Here is a 21,080-nt window from a genome sequence, read left to right on the forward strand (position 1 = left end):
TTGAAATGGGTGGATGAAGGTATGAAAATGGATGGATGCGGGATGGATGGATACGAGGTAGTAACAAAGGCGCCCTAACAATTCGATGCTTCAGCATGCTTTTTTGCCTTCCATCTTACTGTAATAGCGGCCTTTAAGATCAAACATAGATTCATCAATTTAAAAACCTCCATTTAAAGCATTTGTGTCGTGGTAACAACTGTCCAAAAGCTTAGTAACACAAGACCATTCCCCCTTCTTTTGTAGATCAGCATACGCTTGTCACTGACATAACCATGCACACATACACACTGACGACATGTGGCCAGGTAGCAACCAAGCCTACCCGGGTTCCCCTGTTACTCATTCACTTGTTTTGCGAGGAAGCAAAAACACGCATTGGTGGTTTTGTTTGTTTTAATTAAGAAAATACATATACAGCTCATTCCTTCCCTTGACTCCAAACTTGGGCACAAAGTAGAGATTGATACCGAATTTCCACTCTTCTCTTCCCTTAAAATCAAACCATGGAGATTGTTGCTAGAGGCCTAGGAATTGTAGTTTTTTAACTATTTTTAGGCACTAATACCCTCAGAATTTTTTAAGGTATATGGTATAAGGGTGAGATTGAAACTCTGTGGATGGGATTAAGCAGACCCTCTCCACAAGCAAGATAAATCATAACATGGGGGCTCACAGCAACCTTAAAATCCCGTCGGGGAACGGTAAATGACAGTCATTGTGGTTGCTTAGTTTTACATCAGTAGTATATGCAGCCTTCTTAAAGGTATCTAATGAGTGGGAGACAAAACCCCTTAAATTTATTTGGCTAAACCCTGCATTAAGTTGCTTTATCATGCAGATTAAAAATATGCCATGGTTAAATCTTAAAACGCTCGTGAAAGTGAGCGAGGATAAGTAGATGGACAGCCTAAAACAAGCCCTATGTCTCGGTGGGCAGCAGTAAGCCTTAATGGTGATCGCCTAATTGAATAACAGTAGTATGTGCAACTTACCTAAGTCATTTAATAGTAAGCAAAGCCCTCAAAGTTATTTGGCGATGCCTTCATCTTCATTTATTTCATCGTCCAGCTGTTGGATTTCGTCACGGTCACGCCTTCTGAGGCGCGCGTGTGAAAGTGACCGAGTAGAAAATCGATAGTCAATTTGCAGGGGCGCTGTACGCTCACACGCCTCGCAAAGCGCACGCCCAAATGCGCAATTATCGATAGCCAAAATCGATAGACGCTCGTCAAGGTTGCAAGGCACGCGCGGTCTTGCCCGAGAGAGCGGCCTTTAGGGGCGTGCACTCTCACGAGAAGCGAGTGAAAGGGGAGGGAGATAATAAAACCAATTCATTTTTTAGTTTCTCATACAAAAAAGACTGAAATGAAATCTGGTGGACGCGCAGGGTACTTGTAAACCTGTCTGGTATGATACGTCCGTAGAGGTATTTCATTCATTGTAAATGGTACGGTTTTTCCCATTTGTACTCGCCCATTGGGGTTAATCGGTGCCAAAAAGAAAAATTCACAAGGATGACAAATTCGTAGCCATGGCGATATGTCTATAAAAGGAAGGAATAAGCAAATGAATTATAAGTTTTCTGCAAACCAGCCCCTTGGCAATCCATGCGAGTCCAGTGATTTGTAGAGCAGTTAAAGAGTTCGCATTTTTAAGCGCCAAATAGGTGGTTTCAGTGGAGCCGATTCGAGTCCAGTGGTCGAGAGTGGCGATAGCGATTGAAACCTGTTTTCGTCTCCCTTAATTTGGGTCATTTAGCCTTAGCTCCGATCAGATCAGTTTCCTCTTTCTATACACAAAATAATGGAATGGCGTTTTCAGCAGGATGCTCAACAATAACATGGGTAAATCGCTCCAATGAAACTCAAATTTAGACTTATTTTGGCATTTTATTGTGTATAATGACAATTGTGGATTTGTGACACCTCTCAGTGCTCAATGACTCAAGAAGACCGGCTTTTCGTTACACTCACATTGATTTGTTTTCAAGAGCGAAAGTAAATAAAATCGAAAACTACAGTACGTGGTAAACAAACGAGGAGAGAAATATTTTGTGCTGTATTTATGCTTCACAAAAATTCCATGGCGTCTCCAGTCCCACGTAAAAAAAACCTCTTCCGTGACGGGACGAGGTTTATTTTGAAGTGAATCAAAGTGATGGACGACTATGAGGAGGGATAAAAAGCCTTCTAAAAAAAACATATGTTATTCTTCGACACAGTCTTTTATTACCCCTTCTCTCCTGTCCTCCCTTTGGTTACTCTCGCTTCAGATGGAATGAGATTCCCTGTAGCACCTGCTACTTAAATAATTAAGTAGCAGGATGTTTGAGTTGACTCCATTTGAAACAGGAAAAATAGCTAATTTGAGATATTTTATGTATAACGCCAATGCAATTTATTTGATTCCTTCAATTAAAAGACGAGAAAGAATATATACATTCATATGACTCAATTTCCCCACTTCAGGTGCTTCTAAAGTTGATAAAAGGCGTTATTTCCTGATAAAGTGTTTCACGATGGAGTTACAGAGCCTAGCTTCAGTTTGTTCCATTTCAACTTCCTTTTTATCTTTCAGTTTTCACTTTCGTTCCGTACTTAATAATACGGTTGTGTAATGCTGATGGGGAAAGTTGGAAAACATCACTTAGAGGAGCCTGTGCCTCTTCGCAGCAGTACGTTTTGACTTGCTATGAGGTCCTTCGCCGCACTGTCATGTCCGACTAATTTTAAGTCCTGCCTATCTCTCAAGAAGAAATTTTATTTCCCACTTCCATTCTGACTTAAAGCCGTGGCAGATGAGCGTTTGATAATCTGACTTTCTAGGTTACCGAAAAACTGTTACGAGACGCGACGGGTCATCTACCGTCCATTCGACCGACCGACTAGCAGACAGTGGTTTAGATCCACCGTTCTTTGGCTTATGGGCACCACTCTGCTGTCAATGCTTACTGCTCAGTCTGTTCATCAGCCGGTAGCCAGTCTGACACAAACAATATGACATGGATCAGAGGAGACTTTCATAATTCACATCAAGCAGAGGAGTATGTGTGTGTGTAACCGCTGTCAGGCAGACAGATGGAGATAGAGGGAGACAGGCAGGCAAAGCGACGTACAGGCAGTAAGACAGAGAAGAAGCAGAGATAGAAGGACACAGATGAATGTAGTGATGGGTAGAGGGAGAGAGGAGGTTTGCGAGGAAATTTTGGTACGCAGAACGCGAAATTGTATCCGTGATGGTCTAGCGGCTCGGATTCAACTCCAGGTCCGAGGGGTGCTCTTTGACTGCTTCCACGGTCACCGAGGTGTACTGCAATCTGCCACAAACCCAGGCACCAGGACACCAAGCCAGATGCCAAACAGTAAAATGGATGAATTCATTGCCAGGAGTAGAGGATTTTTAACCTGAAAACGGTCCATTTGCCTTTGAATTTCGCCACCAGTACGTAACAATTCAAAGTATTTCTCGCCACATTTTCTCCGTCAGTGAAGGGACAAAGTTGCCGAGAGGTTTCTACAGCCCCACAACCGAGTTGATGTCCATTTGTTCAGCAACAGAGGTCAAAGTGCAGCCATCATACCCATCAAACCAGTATTTTATGATTTTTAGGGGTTTTAAAATCGGAGTAAGGTAACAGAGTACACAATAAGGTGTATTAAAGCGGTAGGATATCCCATTTTTGGCAATCCAGGACAAAGGTGTGGATTTAAACACTAAGATATGTACTTGTCATGTCAACACCGAGAGCTAAACTGTTGACCTTATCACCTTTTATGGTTAATACTGCCCAAAAATAGATAAACCTAGTCAGCAAATGATAATTAATAGCTTTGTATCGTTTAGCCTCAATTAATTGGTGTTAGGGAAAGGCAAAAGTCGGAATTCAGCAGTTAGTGGGTAGTACCCGCCTTTGTGCCCAAGTTCGAAGCCCAGGGAAGAAATGCACCGGATATGCATTTTGTAGATTAAAACAAACAACAAACCACAAATATGTGTTTTTGTTTACTTCAAAACCACAAGTGAATAAGCAACAACAGAAGACGGGTGTGCGTAGTTACTAGCGCGGAACAAGTCGTCAGTGTGTGTGTGTTTGAGTGTGTGGTTTTTTTTCAATGACAGCTGTGTACGCCTACCAAAGAAGGGGAGAGGGATATGTTAATGTTTTTCGACAGTAGTTTCCAAGCCAAGAACATTTTAAATGGGCGATTTAGATTAACAAATTTGGGTATGGACCGAGTTGAACACTGATACGACAAAAAGAGAGGCAGACAATTTCCTGAGACCTCAATTTAGTAGGTGGGCCTCCATTCTGTTTGAACGTTATTTCTAGGTTTATTTGTTAATTTGCAATTAATCGTCCATCCTGCATCCATCCAACCACCCATCCACCCATCTATCCTGTGTCCATCCACCCTGTATCCATCCATCCTGTGTCCATCCATCCATCCATCCATCCTGTGTCCATCCATCCATCCATCCATCCATCCATCCATCCATCCATCCATCCATCCATCCATCCATCCATCCATCCATCCTTTTTTGTATCCATCCGTCCATCCATCCATTTTCATACCTTCATCCACCCATTTCAGACCTCTCTACGTCACTAGGAAAGGTAGGATTTGTTCTCTGCCTCTTCCATCTCCCAGTCAATTGTGGCCATGTCATTATCTACTGTCAATGTCACGACGAGGTAGATGATGAGGGCGATGATCATCAGCTGGAGACTTGAAACATAACGGTAAGACTGGAGAGAATATAGACGAGGATGAAGCTGAACCTAGAACAGGAACAGTATTTGCTTCCACCTCCTCATGACTGTGGTGCAAGTCTTCTCAAAACGAGGCTTCCCTGCTGTCAAAAGGTACGCTGTTTGGTAGGAATAACGACTTGACTTCCTATCCACTGATTCGTTAGTCACTGGTCCAGCTTTTTTTCACACATGCCACTAAGTTATGTGGTTGTGCAGGTGTACTCCATGTAGAAGATGCTTTCCACCTGCCATTAATGAGGACTGAACCAATAAGCCATGAAAAGTGAACAATAGAGTGTGCAAAACAGCACAAGCATGGAGGGGGAAAGGGAGGGGGAGGGGGAGAGAGAGAGAGAGAGACAAAGTTAGTACAGTGTGGTGGAGACGAAGTGGTGTTGGTGATGGTGGTGTTGGTAGATCGTTTGAGCATATCGATGGTGTGTTCGTTCACTCAACAAAGGACACTTCTCACCATTAGTCAGCCTGTCGGCCTGCCAGCCCCTCAATCGGCCACGCTGTTAACTAGGCCGTCGGTCAGTCATCGAACAATGTCAAGGGCAGTGCAGTGCAGTGCAGTGCAGTGCAGTGCGGTTTAGTGCGGTGTGGTGCGGTGCAGTGAACAACACGTTTCTGCAAGTTTTGTGAAAGAAGTGAGGAGCACGAACCGAATTGACAGTCTTGACCACCGATGTTCGTGTTTTGCGAGTGCGTGTGAATGGAACTCATTGGGCATGCCGCTTCCACCAGGACATTCATTGTCCAGTTAAGGTGGCTGTCACTGACTTATCTCACCATCCATATGGAATGTCATGGCAGGATGTTGACACGTCAATCTCAACTCATTCGTCACCGACAACACACGACGGAGGATTGAGCACAGGAGAAACGATTTGTCTTGCTTGAGGGTGGATGGAGAACGTTTGTGGACGCAAGGCGTTGCCATTACGTAACTCGTCAGCCAAACGGAGTTATTTACACCTCTACTACTGAGCTGTCGGTTCCACTAGCTCACTCTCCACACGACCTGTGCAGCTGACTACGTCGAGATACTACAACAAAGCTACTGCAGCCTTCGTGGGTAGTTGGGGTGGGTTAGTGGAGTCAAAGGACTAGAAGCACATCTGTGGGGTTAAAGCAGTGTCAGCTGCAGACGTAGCAGGAGGTTGGGAATCGACACTGGCAGGAAGACAGTGGAGAGCACAACAAGGCGCAGCGTGCCAATCGACTGGTGTGTATCCACCTACTCATCATCATTCATCAAGTTCACGAGTCCGACAGGTCACAACACCCAGGTATCACTAAGAGCAGTGCCCTCTTCTGGGCCCACCCAAATTTTGCCACTTCCTCCTGGTAAACCTGTTGGCAAAATCGCCCACGCCTTGATTCAAAGTAAGTTGATTGCTAGCATTGCCGACCTGCTTGTTCAGCAGAACTTGTCATCAAGCTACTCTGTATATTGCCTTTAATCACTACCCTGCCCTTGGTACCTCCACCTAATGTTGCACAATGCTGTGGACTGGCTACCGCAAGGAAAATACCACTTGCAATTCGACGCCTTCGTACTGATGCACCTCGACGTCTACTTGGATGGACTTGCATCATGCCATATTTCCCGTAGGAGGACAGTCTTGAAAAGGGGAATTTTACTTCGGATGGGACGAGGGTGACTGAACAATCCCCCTTATTAATGTGGTACCTGGTCTTCGAATTGCACCTCCAAGTGATCAATTGACGGTGGAAGGCTCTTGCTAAAGTTGGTTGTTGAAGCCGCACGAATGCTTTGATGCAATTTGCTGTGTACCTTGCTACAATGACTTAATATGGCAAAAAACTTTCGCTTCTGCGGTACTCTTCCCTGTTCTCTCCACAGTTTTCCTCATATTTTAGTGCCCTACATTCTACAACGCCCTTAGAAGGCGAGTTTGTAGAGTTGTAAAAGCTTTTCTTTGGGATGGTGTGAGAGCTCCACGTACAAACCACAAAGAGTTGACGAATTATCTGATTATTTTGACAACTTGCCACCACGTCCAGGATGACTCTTTCTTAATGACAGTAAAAAACAATGTAAATTTGATGATCTGATGGAAAACCCTCTTTTTAAGAATTTGCGAGGGCTAATGAGCCAATAAGGGAAGTCTTATTCCTACAAGCTAACGAGATGAGGTTTGTTGCTTTAGAATGGGGAGAAGAGAGGGAGGATAATGCTTCATCCCTCTCTACTATGCGACGACTCACCTATTTCAGCATTTAGACTATAGAGGATTTGTTTTAATGCGCATCCACAGACACAAATGTCCTCCATCACGTCGGTTTTGTAAATTCAGGTGGGAGATGGAGAAACCAAGATTCGAGGGAGATATCTTCAGTATCAGAGTCCTGCCATCATTCAATAAAAATAGCAACCCACTCATAGGAGGTGAGGAGAGGCAGGAAGTGTCAAATCAGCAAACCGTATGCCTTCGCATTTGTCATTTCGGTAGGTGCGCTTCCAGCCGCTGAAGTTGGGTGATGAAATTTCATCACTTGTAGGAGGGTGACTGCCAAGATCAGCCTTGTATCGGAGGGGCCGGCATTGTAAAGTGCTGTCGTGAATTAAATCACTTTATTTGAGTGACACTGCAGTAGCATTAGGGCGCGTCGCCTTGGCTGGCATTACTTCGTGTCCTTATCCTTCCTTCTACTACTCTTGGCGATTTCAGTAGCAAATGCCAGCAGCTTGTCAGCTCCCGTGACAAGTCTAGGCAAGTCTTGCTCAAGCCTACTAGACAAGTTTCATAAGCATTGGGAGTTCTTAGGAGGCAGAGAACACAAACAATGCAGGACACCTTACAGGAAGAAATGATTCGGCTGGTTGGTGATACAAGAGCCGATCGAGATTTACACTACTCTGTCGACATTACAAAACCTTCGGAGTTTCAGAGTGAGGCGGAAGAAAGGTTTAAGTGCTGATAGAAGAGTTGCAAGTCTCGACTACCTTCAGCAAACACTACAGTCTTCTGTACTGCAGGAAAGCCATTAACAACTGAGGCCACACTAGCTGTAAACCATCTAGAAAAGCACTCTTCGGAGCTGTCTACTGCACCTACATTAAGGTGTCAATTAAGTGAATACATCATAGCTCCTTTACACTTCCACCAGATGGATGGAACCCCAGTAGATATGGCTGGGCAGCATTGAAGTGTGAAGTAACTGATCCAGGAGGAATTGGGGGCGCATCCTTACCTCTTGAAACCGCTTTAAACTCCATCCTTGATTAAATGACTCTGCTTTTAGGCCTGCATATTCCTTCTTTCCCCAACACACTTCTTCAACAGGACGAAACTCTAGATTTAGCGAAATCACAAAGGGAGATCCGTGACGTTGTGGCCAAACCTCTCCTCAGTTGCATGGGAATTCTATACCTGGCACGGTTGGTCCATGGGTGTTTTTCCTTGCGGCACTGACTACGTTTTGATGGACGACGCAGGAGATCGACCAAGGGCAGCGCCGGGGACTATGCTCAAAGGAATGGGTGACTGTGTTATACTTTGATTAGTTTTGTTTTTGTGAACAATTAAGGCTTCGTCTTTATACTTTCCTTGGACGATATGGCCTCCAGGCCATATCAGTAACCCCCCGTCTTTTTGGCCGTTAGTGATGCGAAATCTGCTCCTGTGAAATTCAAAACGTCCTCAGATAGAACCAGAGATGCCATGATGACTTTACCTTAAGGTCTAAATGTTGCCTGCTCCATAAGTGGTGGAACAGGCAGTGGATTTGGTGGAGATGTCTAGCTCTCTGAGGGACGGGAGTTCGGCGAGCAGTACTTGGGCAGATGGCGTTCCACACAGCAAGCAAAGCAAGGAAGATAACTTTCATGCTTTCATTGCCATGATAGAAGCCACAGTGTTCGTGCCGTAATTTTAAAGCCGCTCTTTCAGGGATGACTTCGTCTAAATCGAAATTGGAGCGATGTGCAAAAGTCAATCCACATTCAACAACTTTCACTAATCTAACCATCACAAAATATGCCCTCATCAGTGAAGTTGAATATGGCATCCAGTAATTGGCATTGGGATTGCTTCTCATCTGCCTCGGGTCTGCATGCTCCTGTCCTTGATGTAGTGACGCGATCATCCTCGATGGCGTAGAGAAGCTCTAATCTGAGGAACCAGTAGACTGGAGACACGAACGAGGTGCCAGGATACGACCGTGACTTCACTTAAACTCGTTCACTACGTCTACTTATTTTTTTTTCCATTGACTTAAACAAAAGTAGACGTAAAAGAACATTCGACCATTTTCTCTACTCGTTGCTTCCACGTAAACACAAATTATTCGATTCCATCAAATCGAGAGTTTGAATTATTTCTTCTACACCGCACTTACAGTCCCCTCGGTCTACACTCACCAGATTGCAAGACACGACGCATTCCATGCGTGTCATTTGTGTTGACATTCCACCAGCTCTTCTGTGCACATACACGGTCAAGTTCTACCCAGACCCATGCACCATACAAATTTTTTTGATGCCCTAATTTCACAGCATATTTCTTACTTGAAGACCTAAATTTCCCAATGCAGAGGGTTGTAGCTTCAAAAGCGATTCTTAATGGGGTCTTTTGAACTTCCAGACAAAACAGACGTTCTGTCACCATGTTCTTTCTTTCCTTCCGACGGGAAAGTAATAATTTTTTTATTTTTAAATGCGGACTCGAATACCGACTACTTATATACAGTTGGGGCGCGATAATCCCGTGCACATCCATTATCTGGAGTGCCGAGTCGTGGATTGGTACAGTCCTCGTACATCAATATTACATTGAGTGGCCTTGACCTTACCGCCTACATGCTATACTGGCTAATAAGGAGACCTCAATCAGAGGGCAAGTCGAGGGAGTTTCTAGAAACACCGGTCTAATCAAAATGGGAGAAGAAGGACTTTAATACCCACTACATGTGTATAACCAGAGTAAGATACCTGCAAGAGCGTCTATTGACTCTCGTGTACTGAATGACCTTGACCTTACCGTCTTTACGTGTAATGAGTGAATGAAGAGGCGTCAACTAGGAGGTAAACCGAGGCCTGCTCTTGAATGTTCGGGGAACCAAATTTCAGGACAAAAAACTTTACTAATGTTTAAATCGAAATGTTTTCTAGAGGTCGTAGATGACTTCAACGATTGGCAGTTTCGTCAAACTATTTCAAAAGAACTTTTGAAATCGTATTCAGCACATTTTGGTCCCTTCACTCTCGCTTTTGTTGGCTTTAGATTCCTGGAAATGAATCTATATCTATTCTAGCTGGCTACAGACCACGTGCCAGGGTGACCTGAAACAAACACCGATTAAGTTGACAGCGCAACGCTTGATTAGAACGGTGGGTAGGGGAAAGGCGTACTGGAGAGCCTTCATTATCACTGGTGCTAGCAAAACAACACCAGCTGAATCAACAAGGTAGGGGGATGAGGAGAACGAGATGTTTTCACATGTAGTGTTTACTTTCTTGAATGTCTCCCATTGTATGAATAGACAGACGCCTAATTAGTCATGTGGGATGGATGTGCCAAACACTTGCGGATAAAGTGATAAAAATGAGTAAGAAAAAGTTAAAAAGAAGTGGATTTCTACATTCTTAGTTTAAATATTAGGCAGAAGAGGTATAGAGTGAACTGGAATGGGAAGCCGAGTGGCGTTCAGGTCAAACGGAGATTTTCAAGCTTGCCAAAGATAAGGACGTGAAAATAGCTGCAATCGGTGTATTTATTCACGCATTTTATTATCAGTGTTTAAACTGGACACTCCTCTTGTCTTAATGTTCATTTTTATCGTGGATTGAAGTGATATGACACTCTTCCTTATTGCACCATGATGCGATCAGATGAAGTCCCAGACCGCATTTTACAAGGCATCTTGTAATCCAATACAGAATTTAACCCCTCCTTGTAGCTGGAATACCCTTAAGTGTTCCTGTGTAACTAATTTGTGGTTTTCAACCATTGCCCACTAGAATTAATCATCTTGGCAGTTTGTGTGGGCCTCAGCCGGGCGTCCCGAACGTTAAGGATTTTCAGCACTGATTGGCAAGACTGTAATCACCTCATCCAGGATCTTCACTAACCTGCATTCAACCGAATTTGAGATTGATACTGTTCAAATGTCCTTTGCTGAGCACTGAATTTGAGGCTTCACATATCCACGAGTTGATGCATCCAAGCATTTGGGTTGTAAGACCATTTTTGATCAAAAACTTTGGTCACTTTGTCTGCCATTTTGATAGATGGTGCCCAGAGTAGACTGGTCTGTAGCGTTTGAAACAGCCACATCTGGCTCCTGCTGTCATGCCTCTATGTGGGCGTAAATACAAAATTCCCGGTTTGACTTGAGCATCTTTTGTACCTATCTTTACCATAATTTGGGTTGCCACAGAGAGAAATTTTGAAATTAGCTCTTTTATTAATGTCATCGTCCTCGGTACCTTCAACCAATAGGTCGGACACTATTAAAGAAAACCTTATAGCATCAATGAGGTCTGTGGCATGCTTTTCCCCATTTCTTCCCACAGGGTCTGCAACAGTCTCCATCCACGGGCTGGAGATGGAGGACGAGGTTTACAGTGTGCTCCATTTAGGCATGAAAAGTCAACAATGCTGGCTGTGGAAAGCAAATCCGATCCCAAAGGGCAACTACTCCTACATCTATTACAAATCCTAACAGAAGGGTCGAAAATGAGCCAGATTGGATCAACCTCGTGACTAAGACGGAGCCACCAGTTCCCTAGAGGTGGGAGGAGTGGAAAAGGGTGACAAATTCTTTCCTTGACCATTCCTCTCGATCCTAGGCTCTGAAATTAAAAGTAGAAAGTAAAAACGACATAAACAGTACTAAGATTTCCCATCAATGTACTTTAAGGAGGTCTTTTGTTAAATGAAAGACAGTTTAATGTACTTTCTTGGGGAGGGAGCTCTTCATAAGCCCTGAAGGACTTATTTACTGATTGTACTTTAAAGGTACTGAGTGGTGGTTGATTTAAGGAGGCTGCCCTGTCAAGTTGCCTCATTAATATTTGACTTGCGTGGTGATAAAACTGTGGGTTGACACCCCATCAAGTGGAAAGTGGGGAGGTGCACTGAGAGGCGCAGAAATGCCTCCTACTAATAGCTGTGAGGAAGAGATGTCAGAAAGCTGAATAGGTCACGGGTTTGGTGATCTACACTTCTTTTGGGCATTTTATGAACATGTTTCCTGCATTTGTCTTGGCTTTGACTGGTATGTGGTGAAGTGGCTTTTCAGAGTACCCCAAATCCCACTAAGTGAAAGAACGAGATATTGGCTACCCCCAAACAATCCCCACCTCTCTCTCCCCTTCCCGACCTACTTAGTCTCTAGGTGAGCGGTGTTGGCCTGATGTATGTGATCTCCAGATTACTTTATCCACTACACAATGGAGTGAATACCAGTTACTCACAACTGCGGTCCATCAACTTGCTGGAAGGCAGTAAAACTTATGGTTATCCCAGAACCACTTCTTCTTGTAAAACAGCCTGGGTTAACCAATCACTTCACACCACCTTAAAACTCGCATATTAGAAGGCCTTATTACCAGAGTCGAGGACAGGATGGAGGGAGGGAAAGAGGGAGGCAGGCTGTTAGGAAGAGAGGCAAACAGTGCATCAACTTTTTCACATCATCCCCTGTGTCTTCTTCAGGAGATTGCCAGCACCTCCTGGTATCGGATAACTGCATGGAATAAGCAATAAGTGAAGAGTACAGGTGACTGGAATCCAAGTTGTTTGCGCACGGGAACAAAGTCTCGTGTTACAGTGAGATGGGTACCAATCATGCGTCCTATGGGGAGAGGATGGCAGATTGCAGTAATAAAGCTCATTTAGACCACTGAAGCGTCTTTTGTGGCCTCCTACTTTGCCCATTCGCTGCCAACAGTTCGGTTTACAGGTTTGCAAAGGTTAAATCACCTGTCAACGCACTCATTTATAGGATAAACGTTAGTGAAGGACCTAGTTATCAGTTTTAGAAGTTAGATTCTCGTTTAAGATGGTCGGGATCACGTCACTGACTAGACAGGCTTCAATAAAGCTCCTCAGTAACGTTTTTAAGTAATCTAGGCCAGAAGAATAGCTTATTTATACTTTTGAAAACTATGACATCTCTAAAAAGGCATTAGTTAATGGATGAACTACTGGCGTCACAAATACGTGACAGGTGCTCTTTATCAGATTGCTGTAGCTACCAAAAACCCACGTTTGGAGAACAATGGCAAAAGACGGTGTGCAAAACTACGTTCTTCGCCTGAAATGGAAAATTTCACCTCCATTTAGTCATGGAACAACTGCAGAATTGGTCACTTTGATAATGCAAATGGTGCGTGGGTCGGTTTATCTAAATGACATATCTGGCGAGAACCATGCTACACAACAGAATTAGGCAAATATCAAAAGTGGCAAAAAATTGGCCTTTTTTTAGGCGGGAAAATCACTCATACGAAGGCGGTACCTCCATTCTTCAGAATGAGGAATGACGTCTCTGCCAGTACATTTCTCTAAGTTTAGCGTGGCTAGACTTTTTATTCCTTATTAACAACGATTAATTTACATCCCTATCAACTGGGAAGAAGTTGTCACGGAAGGCCAAGTAAACGGGTTTCACATGTCATGCCTCAACAATAGGTGACAGTTTGCTTGTTTGTCTTCATTTTGTTCCTTTTCCGCCTATCTTCCACGAATGCTTCCTGAATTCTAATTTATCTTCCGACTGATTACCATTGGGAAGAAACGGCTTTTTTAGTTAGCCAACATATCATTGGTTGCCCTCACACTCCTCACTCATTACTCCACACTCACCTCAACCTTCCAGGGCAGGAACCACTTCATTCTCTCAATACTCTGCTTCCTCTTAGTTGATTCCTGTATACGGTGAATTGCAAACGCAATGGTTCACCGACTGGAGGCCAAAAATCGTGCCTCCCGACGAAACCAACCAGGGGAAAAATACTTCAAGTCAAGTGGAGGTTATACCTAGGCCCTTCAGGAAAGAGGTTGGAGTCTGTGAAATAAACAGCAAACGCCAGTAGACGGGTTTTCGAAATGGCAGTGCTTTATATAGTTGTGTCGGGACAGGGTTTCCTGCTTGTGCCTATCTGCCACATTAATCTCACTTTAGTGCCGCCAGCCGTGTATCCAGCAAGTAGAGAGGTGGAAGAGGTATCTTCGCACAGGTAGCGTTAACAGCTCCGTAACAAACTTTTGAAATGCTTCACGGATAGGTGTTGTCGGTAGCTTTCCTGCACACCACGGGACTGCGATAGTTGCCGAAGGTCGACTTTAATATCACAGCTTCTGTTAAGGGTCGCTCCAGATCTTCGCATCCATGGGATACACTTTTCTTCCGTCACGCCAAGGCTGATCACTCAGTGCTAGAAATCATGGTAAATGTCCCTTAGGATGGAGTTCGTTCTCTACTGCCACCAGTTCAGCGCGTCGAGACTTTCAGATGGCCTGAGAGGCTATCGACATGGCCAGGAGGCAAGTAGATTAGATTCGACCCACGAACTCAGCCCGTGATAAGTTTTGTGCTAGGTAAAGCCGCCTCTCTTGAATCACTTCAGATGTACAGAAGGACCCCTCTATTTAGAGGCTCTTTTAAAGGTAGTGTTTGAATGCTAACAATCGTGTACCATTTCAGTAGAAGAAGGTTTTGTACAAAAGGCGAGCAGTTTTCCCCTCTATCGAAATAAATTTCCAAATTGAACTTAAACACCTCTCTCAGGTCCAAATTTTTTAAGTCAACTTAGCCAGTATACTTTGGTTTCCGCCTTTGCAAAATTTACTAAACCAGGCAACACATTTTGATTTTTTCGACAAAATATTTGGAAATAAATAAACATCATTCTGCTCCTATGTCTAATCTCACTGGGCCAATGGTAAGCCAATGAGATATGGGCGAAACCCCGTCGCTGCATTGTCAAAACATTGTAACAACGGAGAGATGAAAAAATTATCTTATTTTCTCTTTATACAATTCATTGCCAAAATTGTATACCAAAGTTGTTCCGAAATTCTCCTATTACTTTATGCAATTCTAAAAGCATGAAGTTTGGGGTGGGACCAAGGCAGGACACTTCTGTCTTTTCGTACAAATTTTCATTTGTTTTTTAAAATAGGATTAATTCTGTCTCATATATCTACTTGCTTGAATTGTTTACAATATAGTGAAGACATCCGGTGACCAGAAGAATTCACGAGGTAGGGACTGCCCAAATTCATGCATAGCACTTGCCAAACAAAATGTTTGCCTACTGTCAATTCCCCTTTAGCAATGTTTCGTGCTTCTTGAGGGAGAAAAACCTGGTCCAAGTCACCTTTTCTTTTATCCTACCTCCATTGCCCTAGCGGTGCCTTCAATTTTTCTGTAAACATGGGACGGCGTCTTATTGTTGCCAAGACGAGGTGATGATCAAGACGAAGGGAATTATCGCCAAAGGAAAACAGGATGTGAGGATGCTGGCTGCCTCAAAAGTGGGGGCGGATAGTGGGATATTCAGTGGGTCGGTTGAGGATAACCGAAAAAAAGCATTCCTTACAAGTTAGCCAGTCAGTCGGCAAACAGTCCCTTCCCAATGACGCCGTTTATGTACAATAGGTGAGAAAAAATAAAAGAAAGGTTGGTATGCAAACAAAATGACAGTCTCTTAAATTGAATATTACATGTTTCTGATGCATGGCAGGTGGGGACCATTGCCTTGGGTTCAACTAGGACGACTTCCTCTTTGCAGATGATGCGGTTTTAAGCCAACGAACAGAAGACCTCGACATTAGTTTTAAGGAAATGCACTACTAGAGGCACGCAATTCTTCATTACGAAATGTTTGCTGTTTTGAAACCGAGGTAGAGCACATATATATCAGATCCGGCAAATGCCGTGTGATGCGAGGGTCAAAGTACTGGCATATAGGTTACTGCATGCATCAAGTCAGTCAAGTGAGCTGGACCGAAAGCAGTGCGAATTTTTAGTTGCCTGCATGAAATACAGAAAGGTTACTCTCAGTCCACCATTATTTGAGGCTTATCATGTAACCTGTCAGGCTAGATTTGGGCTGACAATAGAATATAATGAGCAAATTGTGCCAAAGGAAAACAAATATATCTTTCTTTATGAGCTATATATTTTTGTTAAAAGGTGTGGGCGTAAGAACAAACTCGCCACGAACACAATGTAAATTTATTGTGGGGATAGAGCTCTCCCCACCGTAGAGTCAATCTCAAGTAAATCGTAGGATTCATTCTGTTGCAGTAGATGCGAACAGATAAAGAAGGAGGAATGGAGAATATTTGGCAAAAAAAAGGTAAATTTGTTGCGTGAGAAGACTTTTTCACAGGCATACCGCATAGGTTTAAATGGTAAAATTGAACTGAAGCACAATGTAATGAAAATTGGCTCCTTGAGTAAGAGTACTAAATAACAAATTCATTTGATTCACATCCTGAATTATAGGGCTTGTAAATAATAGCAATTTGGGCTTCAAAGCAAATTTAAGCAAGGAAAGTAATAAATAATATGAGTACCGACAATAGTTCAGTCGAAAAATTAAAGGCACTGCTGTGTACCCAGTCAAAATAGCGATAATTACTAGGCGACTTAAACATGACAAACGGACACTAAAATCAAGGCCATTCAGTGGCCAAAAAGCTGACCCTTTTCATTTTAGTTAGCATTATTATTCTAAAACAAATTGCAGTTAAGTTGTCATAAAGTTGCTAGAAATTTTGTTCTTATGGAACCAGAAGGTTATGCATGCGAAAAATTCTAGTCCTTCAGCTGTCATCCCTGAAATCTCTGTTGGCGCCTAATGGAATTTGACTAAATTTTCCAAAAGAAATCTGTCCTCTAGCTTACTCTTTTGAAAGCCCACTACATTTTTTAATCGCTTTAGGGTAAAAAGTGGACACTAACTTCGCGTTCCACTTGCAAAATCGACTTCAAATCTACTGTGACAAGTGTCCAGGCGATTATGATGACGCAGTAGTTAAGCGAAATTTTTTATTTTAGCACTAACTACACATCAGAGTATTTTACAGGCCAGTTTCCCAATTTCTTCTGGTCATGAAGGATATTACAATTAGAACATGCAGTTCCTCAACCTTTTCGGCACGTAAGTCACAGAAATGCAAATCTTTTTTTGAGTCCTGAATGTGGCGAAAGATCACGTCACCACGCGAATGAGGTTCTTCATTGACCTAAAATATAAAGGTGTTTTTTAAGTCTAAAGGAAGTCTTCAAAGTGTTAATTTCACATGCTTTGAAAGTGTTTTTTTCTGGTAAATTTTGTGGATGCTTTTAATTATTTACACTGCAGTGTTGTTTACTTACAAGTAATTCTGTGCTTTATTTACAGCTTATAAATCTCATTTGTTTCTTTTGAAAAAACAAAAGGATAATTTTGATTAATTTGCCTTTAGTTTTTTAGGGCGGTGACTTCCAAAGGCTAGTTCCGTATGTTTGTGTTAGCCATTGTGGTCAGTACTCAGTATATTCTCACTTTGGAAAAACAAATAAGTACAACTTTTTAACATTCCGATTTCAGTTCTCAGGACACGGGCTGATGACTCATATTTAATACCTAGCACCTTATCGAAACCAGTTCAGCGTTTTACTTTGACATTTATCAAGACTGGATGGCTTCGTTGATTGCCAAATAGCCAGGGCCACAAGGTACCATCATTCCCTAGTCGGAAGCGTCATGTTTGACGCTTTAATAAAGAATTTGGTCAATGCACTTTGGTTAAAGGGCTTGCTGTTACGTACGAGACTTCTCGTAGGGTATCGCCATAGATGACTTTTCTAATAATGCGTTTGAGGAGGAAGTACTTGGAGATGGGGTTGACGCCCCGTATATTGGCGTATCGGTCGCAGAGCCACTTGAGTTCTGCCAGGAGGAGTTTACTCTGCATCGTCAAAACTTCATTTTCCTCCTTCAGTTGACCCAAATAACTCATCAACCGTTGTAAATCAACCCCTAAATGAGGAAAAATATGGTGCAAACGCCTTCTAGTATTGTTTTGAAGTATGTGTTGTATGAAAATTTTGAGAGGTGGGTTTCGTGCCAGACATAAAATTTCCTAAGCAAAGTTAGTAAACATCAGTCAAGTTGAAATTAAAAGGTAGAGCAATGGTTTAGGAAGTGCTAAAAATTTCTCCTTATCAGGACAAAGGTTTATTTTCTCGCAAACAGGGGTTTGATTTCGATTAACTAGGAGAACGTATCTTAAACAATGTCGTACAATGTGTTTTTGAGGTGTAAGAACCTGCCTAGCCACGGATAACGCTTCTTGCAAAAGGTCCATGAGTGGTTCAGCCACTTGAAAGGCAAGTAATGAGTCTAAAAAGATGGGCGATTCTCTTGTCAAATTCACGTACAAAATTGACCTTCTGTAACGCGGTTACCGTGACAACAGAGGTCATGTTGAACAAAATGAATGTGAAAAGCAGTATAAACCCTTCATTTTATAAATAGAAAATACTTTTTGCTTCATCTTTTGTCCAATTCTGAGAAAGAAATTTCATGCAAGGGGAAGAGGGAGAACGTATTTAATAGTTATTCTTGTTAATAAATTCCTTTTTATGGAAGATGAGGTAAAGTAGGAAAACTAAAATATTTTATTTTGCAAGTTAGTCCGATTTTTCTTAAAGAAAATGATCCACTGCAAAGAAAGTATGCTATTATACAAGGCCATATAGAAAGGTACGCGTAAGTATACCCATTAATCTCTCTTGTGTATACCCTTCAATCCACTCCTTACCACTATGGGGGAGGTATTTTTTGTCAAGCAAAGTCGTTACTTTCTTCCCATTAATTTATTATGCTTATCCAACTCGTTCATGAATTTTTTCGTACGGAACTTCATGTCCCATTAGGGCTAATGAAGTAGAAAGGCCGCAGCTGTATTTTGCTGGACTTCAACAAGTACACGATCGCCTAGTGAATAATTTTATTTGCAGTGCACAACACGCAAAGGCAGCCTAGTTCAGTCCCCTGGGGATGAAGTAGTGTGTTCCTCACTTGCATGAGTTGGGGACAGTGGGTGGTGGAGTGTTGAGCAAATCGTTTGGAGATTACCACTGAGGTGTTTGTTTGCATTACGAAATACTGGAATACAAGAGCCATCCCTTGTTATTATTTAGTCTGTCAGTCACTCAGTCATTCAGACAGCCAGCTGTCCACCCCCAACAGTTCACATTTATGGAGACATGTCTAGGAAATGAAAACGAAAAAACTGACAGTCCTGTCAGGTGCCAATTTGCTTGGCTTCCACCACAAATCGCTCTTCTAGGTCGGCGTCGGTGCGAAGTGTGTGGTTCATCCCCATTCACAGATAATACTAATTGAGGTTTTCGTCACAGCAGTCTCAAGTGAACGCCTTAGTGGCGAGACACACTCCTTCATGGCGAAGTGAGGACCGCCTTGAGATTGCAGTGGTGATTTAAAGCTGAAGTCAAAGTGATTTTAGCGAATTCACACCTTCACTTGCTATGCAGTCTATTTGTGGAAAAACAGCTCTACCTTTGCATTTGAGGCGAAGTAGGCTCGTTTAGCCGACAAGTTGGAATCCAGATTCAACTGTCATTATGACATGGGAGTTTAAAGTGGGCAGAAGCGAGTGAAGACCACAAGAAGGGGTGTCAAATCAACATCATATGCACCTTGAAATTCAGACATACAAACAGGCAGATCAAACTAATCGTGCATAAAATATTTTGCTAGTTGAACTAAAACCCGTAGACAGTGTTAAAGTACTGAAAGGATTACGTACTGTCAAAAGCCTCCTCCTTTTTTCGGAAGGCTTCAGCCTCTTTCACCCGACTGCCTATCACCGATCCACTCTTAATGGACTGCTGGAAGCTGCGATCCGATATACTTCCTCCATTCTTCGAGTAGTACATTGCCACATCCTTTGCCACGCTGGAATGAACTGCACAGACTTGCAGGAATAAGTGAGTCCTCTGTACACAGGCCTTCAATTGCTTGAATCTTGTCAGTGGCTGTTTGTTCTTAGACGTCTCATAGACCTTTTCAATATGCTCCACAAGACTCATAATCTCCCGGAACTCACCCACCAGGGCTGTGTGCAGATCCCATGCCTCAAAGAACTCGGGTTGGAGGGACTCTTTTCTTTTCCAGCCCAATAGACAGGACAGTTGGTCCAGTTTTGTGGTGAGGAGGTCTGAGTTCTCCATCCGTCGCGACAGAAGGGCTGTTTTCGGGAGGTGGAGTGGAGATGCAAAGGGTGGTGAGAGTGCTCCGATTCCCTCGTAAGTGTGCCTTCTAATGGTCTTTCCACTTGGGGTGACCGACTGTCTTCGAGGGTGGTTGGTGCTTCTGTACTCAAACCTGTTTGAGTAGTGTCGACCTGTTGACCTTGAGAAGAGGTTAAGCATTCTGTGGGTCACTGAGACGGAGCTGGAAGTGGAATGAGAAAGTATAGTGACCAGGTTTTAATTTTGGAAAAGGCGATTTTCTGATTGGTTGATGGAGGGGAGCTTCTCATTGGTTAGGTAATTAAGCACCCACTGTTCTGTTAGGATTTCTGATTAAAAAGGAGAAGGATTTGTCTAAATCCAAAAGAATCCATCTGCGTATAAATGGCTGCAACGATACAAGGCGTATCCATCCATCCAGTTGTCCCGTACCCATTCATTCCTTGTCCATCCATCCATCAATCTCTTACCCATCCAAACATTCCTTTATCCTTTCACCCACTCACCGATCCCCCGTTCATTCACGTAATTTTGCGCATAATAGAGATTTGTTTGTTAAAGACACTTGAAAGTCCAAATTTTTGAATACAAACTTCCTCGATTTTTATTTTAGAAATAGTAAACAGGAGTGAGTCAGTGGGAAGTAAGATCTCTGCTTCTAGATACTAAATCCCATGCCGCGCTTGGTGGGAGAGGAGCGAGAGGGAGGCTGTCTTACCCTCATCCGCTTTCTCCCTCTTTCCTTGTTGCTTCTTCTCCCTGTAATAATTAAGAGCTTTCCTTGTCGGCGTTTGACAGTCAATTGACAATTTGGAAGTGGCTCATCAGGCTTGTCATTTTTTTGCTTTAAAAGCCACATAAAACATTATAAAATGGATTTATTGTTAGGCCTGTGCCTCGCTTACAAGAAAAGGGCAAAACTTTCTGGCACTGTCTTTGCAAAAATTGGAGAATAATGGTTTAATACAGAGAGGTTCAAATCAAAACGGGAATCCAAACGCAACGACACTATACACAGTGACAGATGACAAATGTATCCTAGAGCTGCTCGTCACGGCTGACGCACTTGTTG

General features: G+C 42.9%; 3 protein-coding genes across 3 annotated transcripts in view; 1 reads left to right on the plus strand and 2 right to left on the minus strand. All coding sequences in view use genetic code 11, as the record gives it.

Annotated features, from left to right (window-relative positions):
- Positions 1-4,292: 4,292 nt before the first annotated feature.
- EGR_08386 (hypothetical protein) lies at positions 4,293-4,574 on the minus strand (the record flags this gene model as incomplete). The annotated part of the gene is made up of 1 exon (XM_024497635.1): positions 4,293-4,574. The coding sequence occupies one exon, from the start codon at positions 4,572-4,574 to the stop codon at positions 4,293-4,295; it is 282 nt and encodes a 93-aa protein (XP_024347939.1).
- A 2,176-nt stretch (positions 4,575-6,750) lies between these two features.
- EGR_08387 (hypothetical protein) lies at positions 6,751-9,393 on the minus strand (the record flags this gene model as incomplete). The annotated part of the gene is made up of 3 exons (XM_024497636.1): positions 6,751-6,834; positions 7,979-8,079; positions 9,147-9,393. 3 exons carry the CDS (start codon positions 9,391-9,393, stop codon positions 6,751-6,753), a joined length of 432 nt encoding a protein of 143 aa, XP_024347940.1.
- A 394-nt stretch (positions 9,394-9,787) lies between these two features.
- EGR_08388 (hypothetical protein) overlaps positions 9,788-21,080 on the plus strand; it is a gene marked incomplete at both ends in the record, with an annotated part of 12,460 nt that continues 1,167 nt past the window's right edge. The window contains 7 exons of the mRNA XM_024497637.1: positions 9,788-9,997; positions 11,165-11,265; positions 14,591-14,675; positions 16,029-16,197; positions 16,247-16,297; positions 18,267-18,390; positions 18,426-18,494. Coding sequence (XP_024347941.1) covers positions 9,788-9,997; positions 11,165-11,265; positions 14,591-14,675; positions 16,029-16,197; positions 16,247-16,297; positions 18,267-18,390; positions 18,426-18,494 — 809 coding nt within the window. The remainder of the gene's footprint in view (positions 9,998-11,164; positions 11,266-14,590; positions 14,676-16,028; positions 16,198-16,246; positions 16,298-18,266; positions 18,391-18,425; positions 18,495-21,080) is intronic.

The sequence above is a fragment of the Echinococcus granulosus genome, assembly GCF_000524195.1.
Source record: "Echinococcus granulosus chromosome Unknown EG_S00105, whole genome shotgun sequence".
NCBI lineage: Eukaryota > Metazoa > Platyhelminthes > Cestoda > Cyclophyllidea > Taeniidae > Echinococcus > Echinococcus granulosus.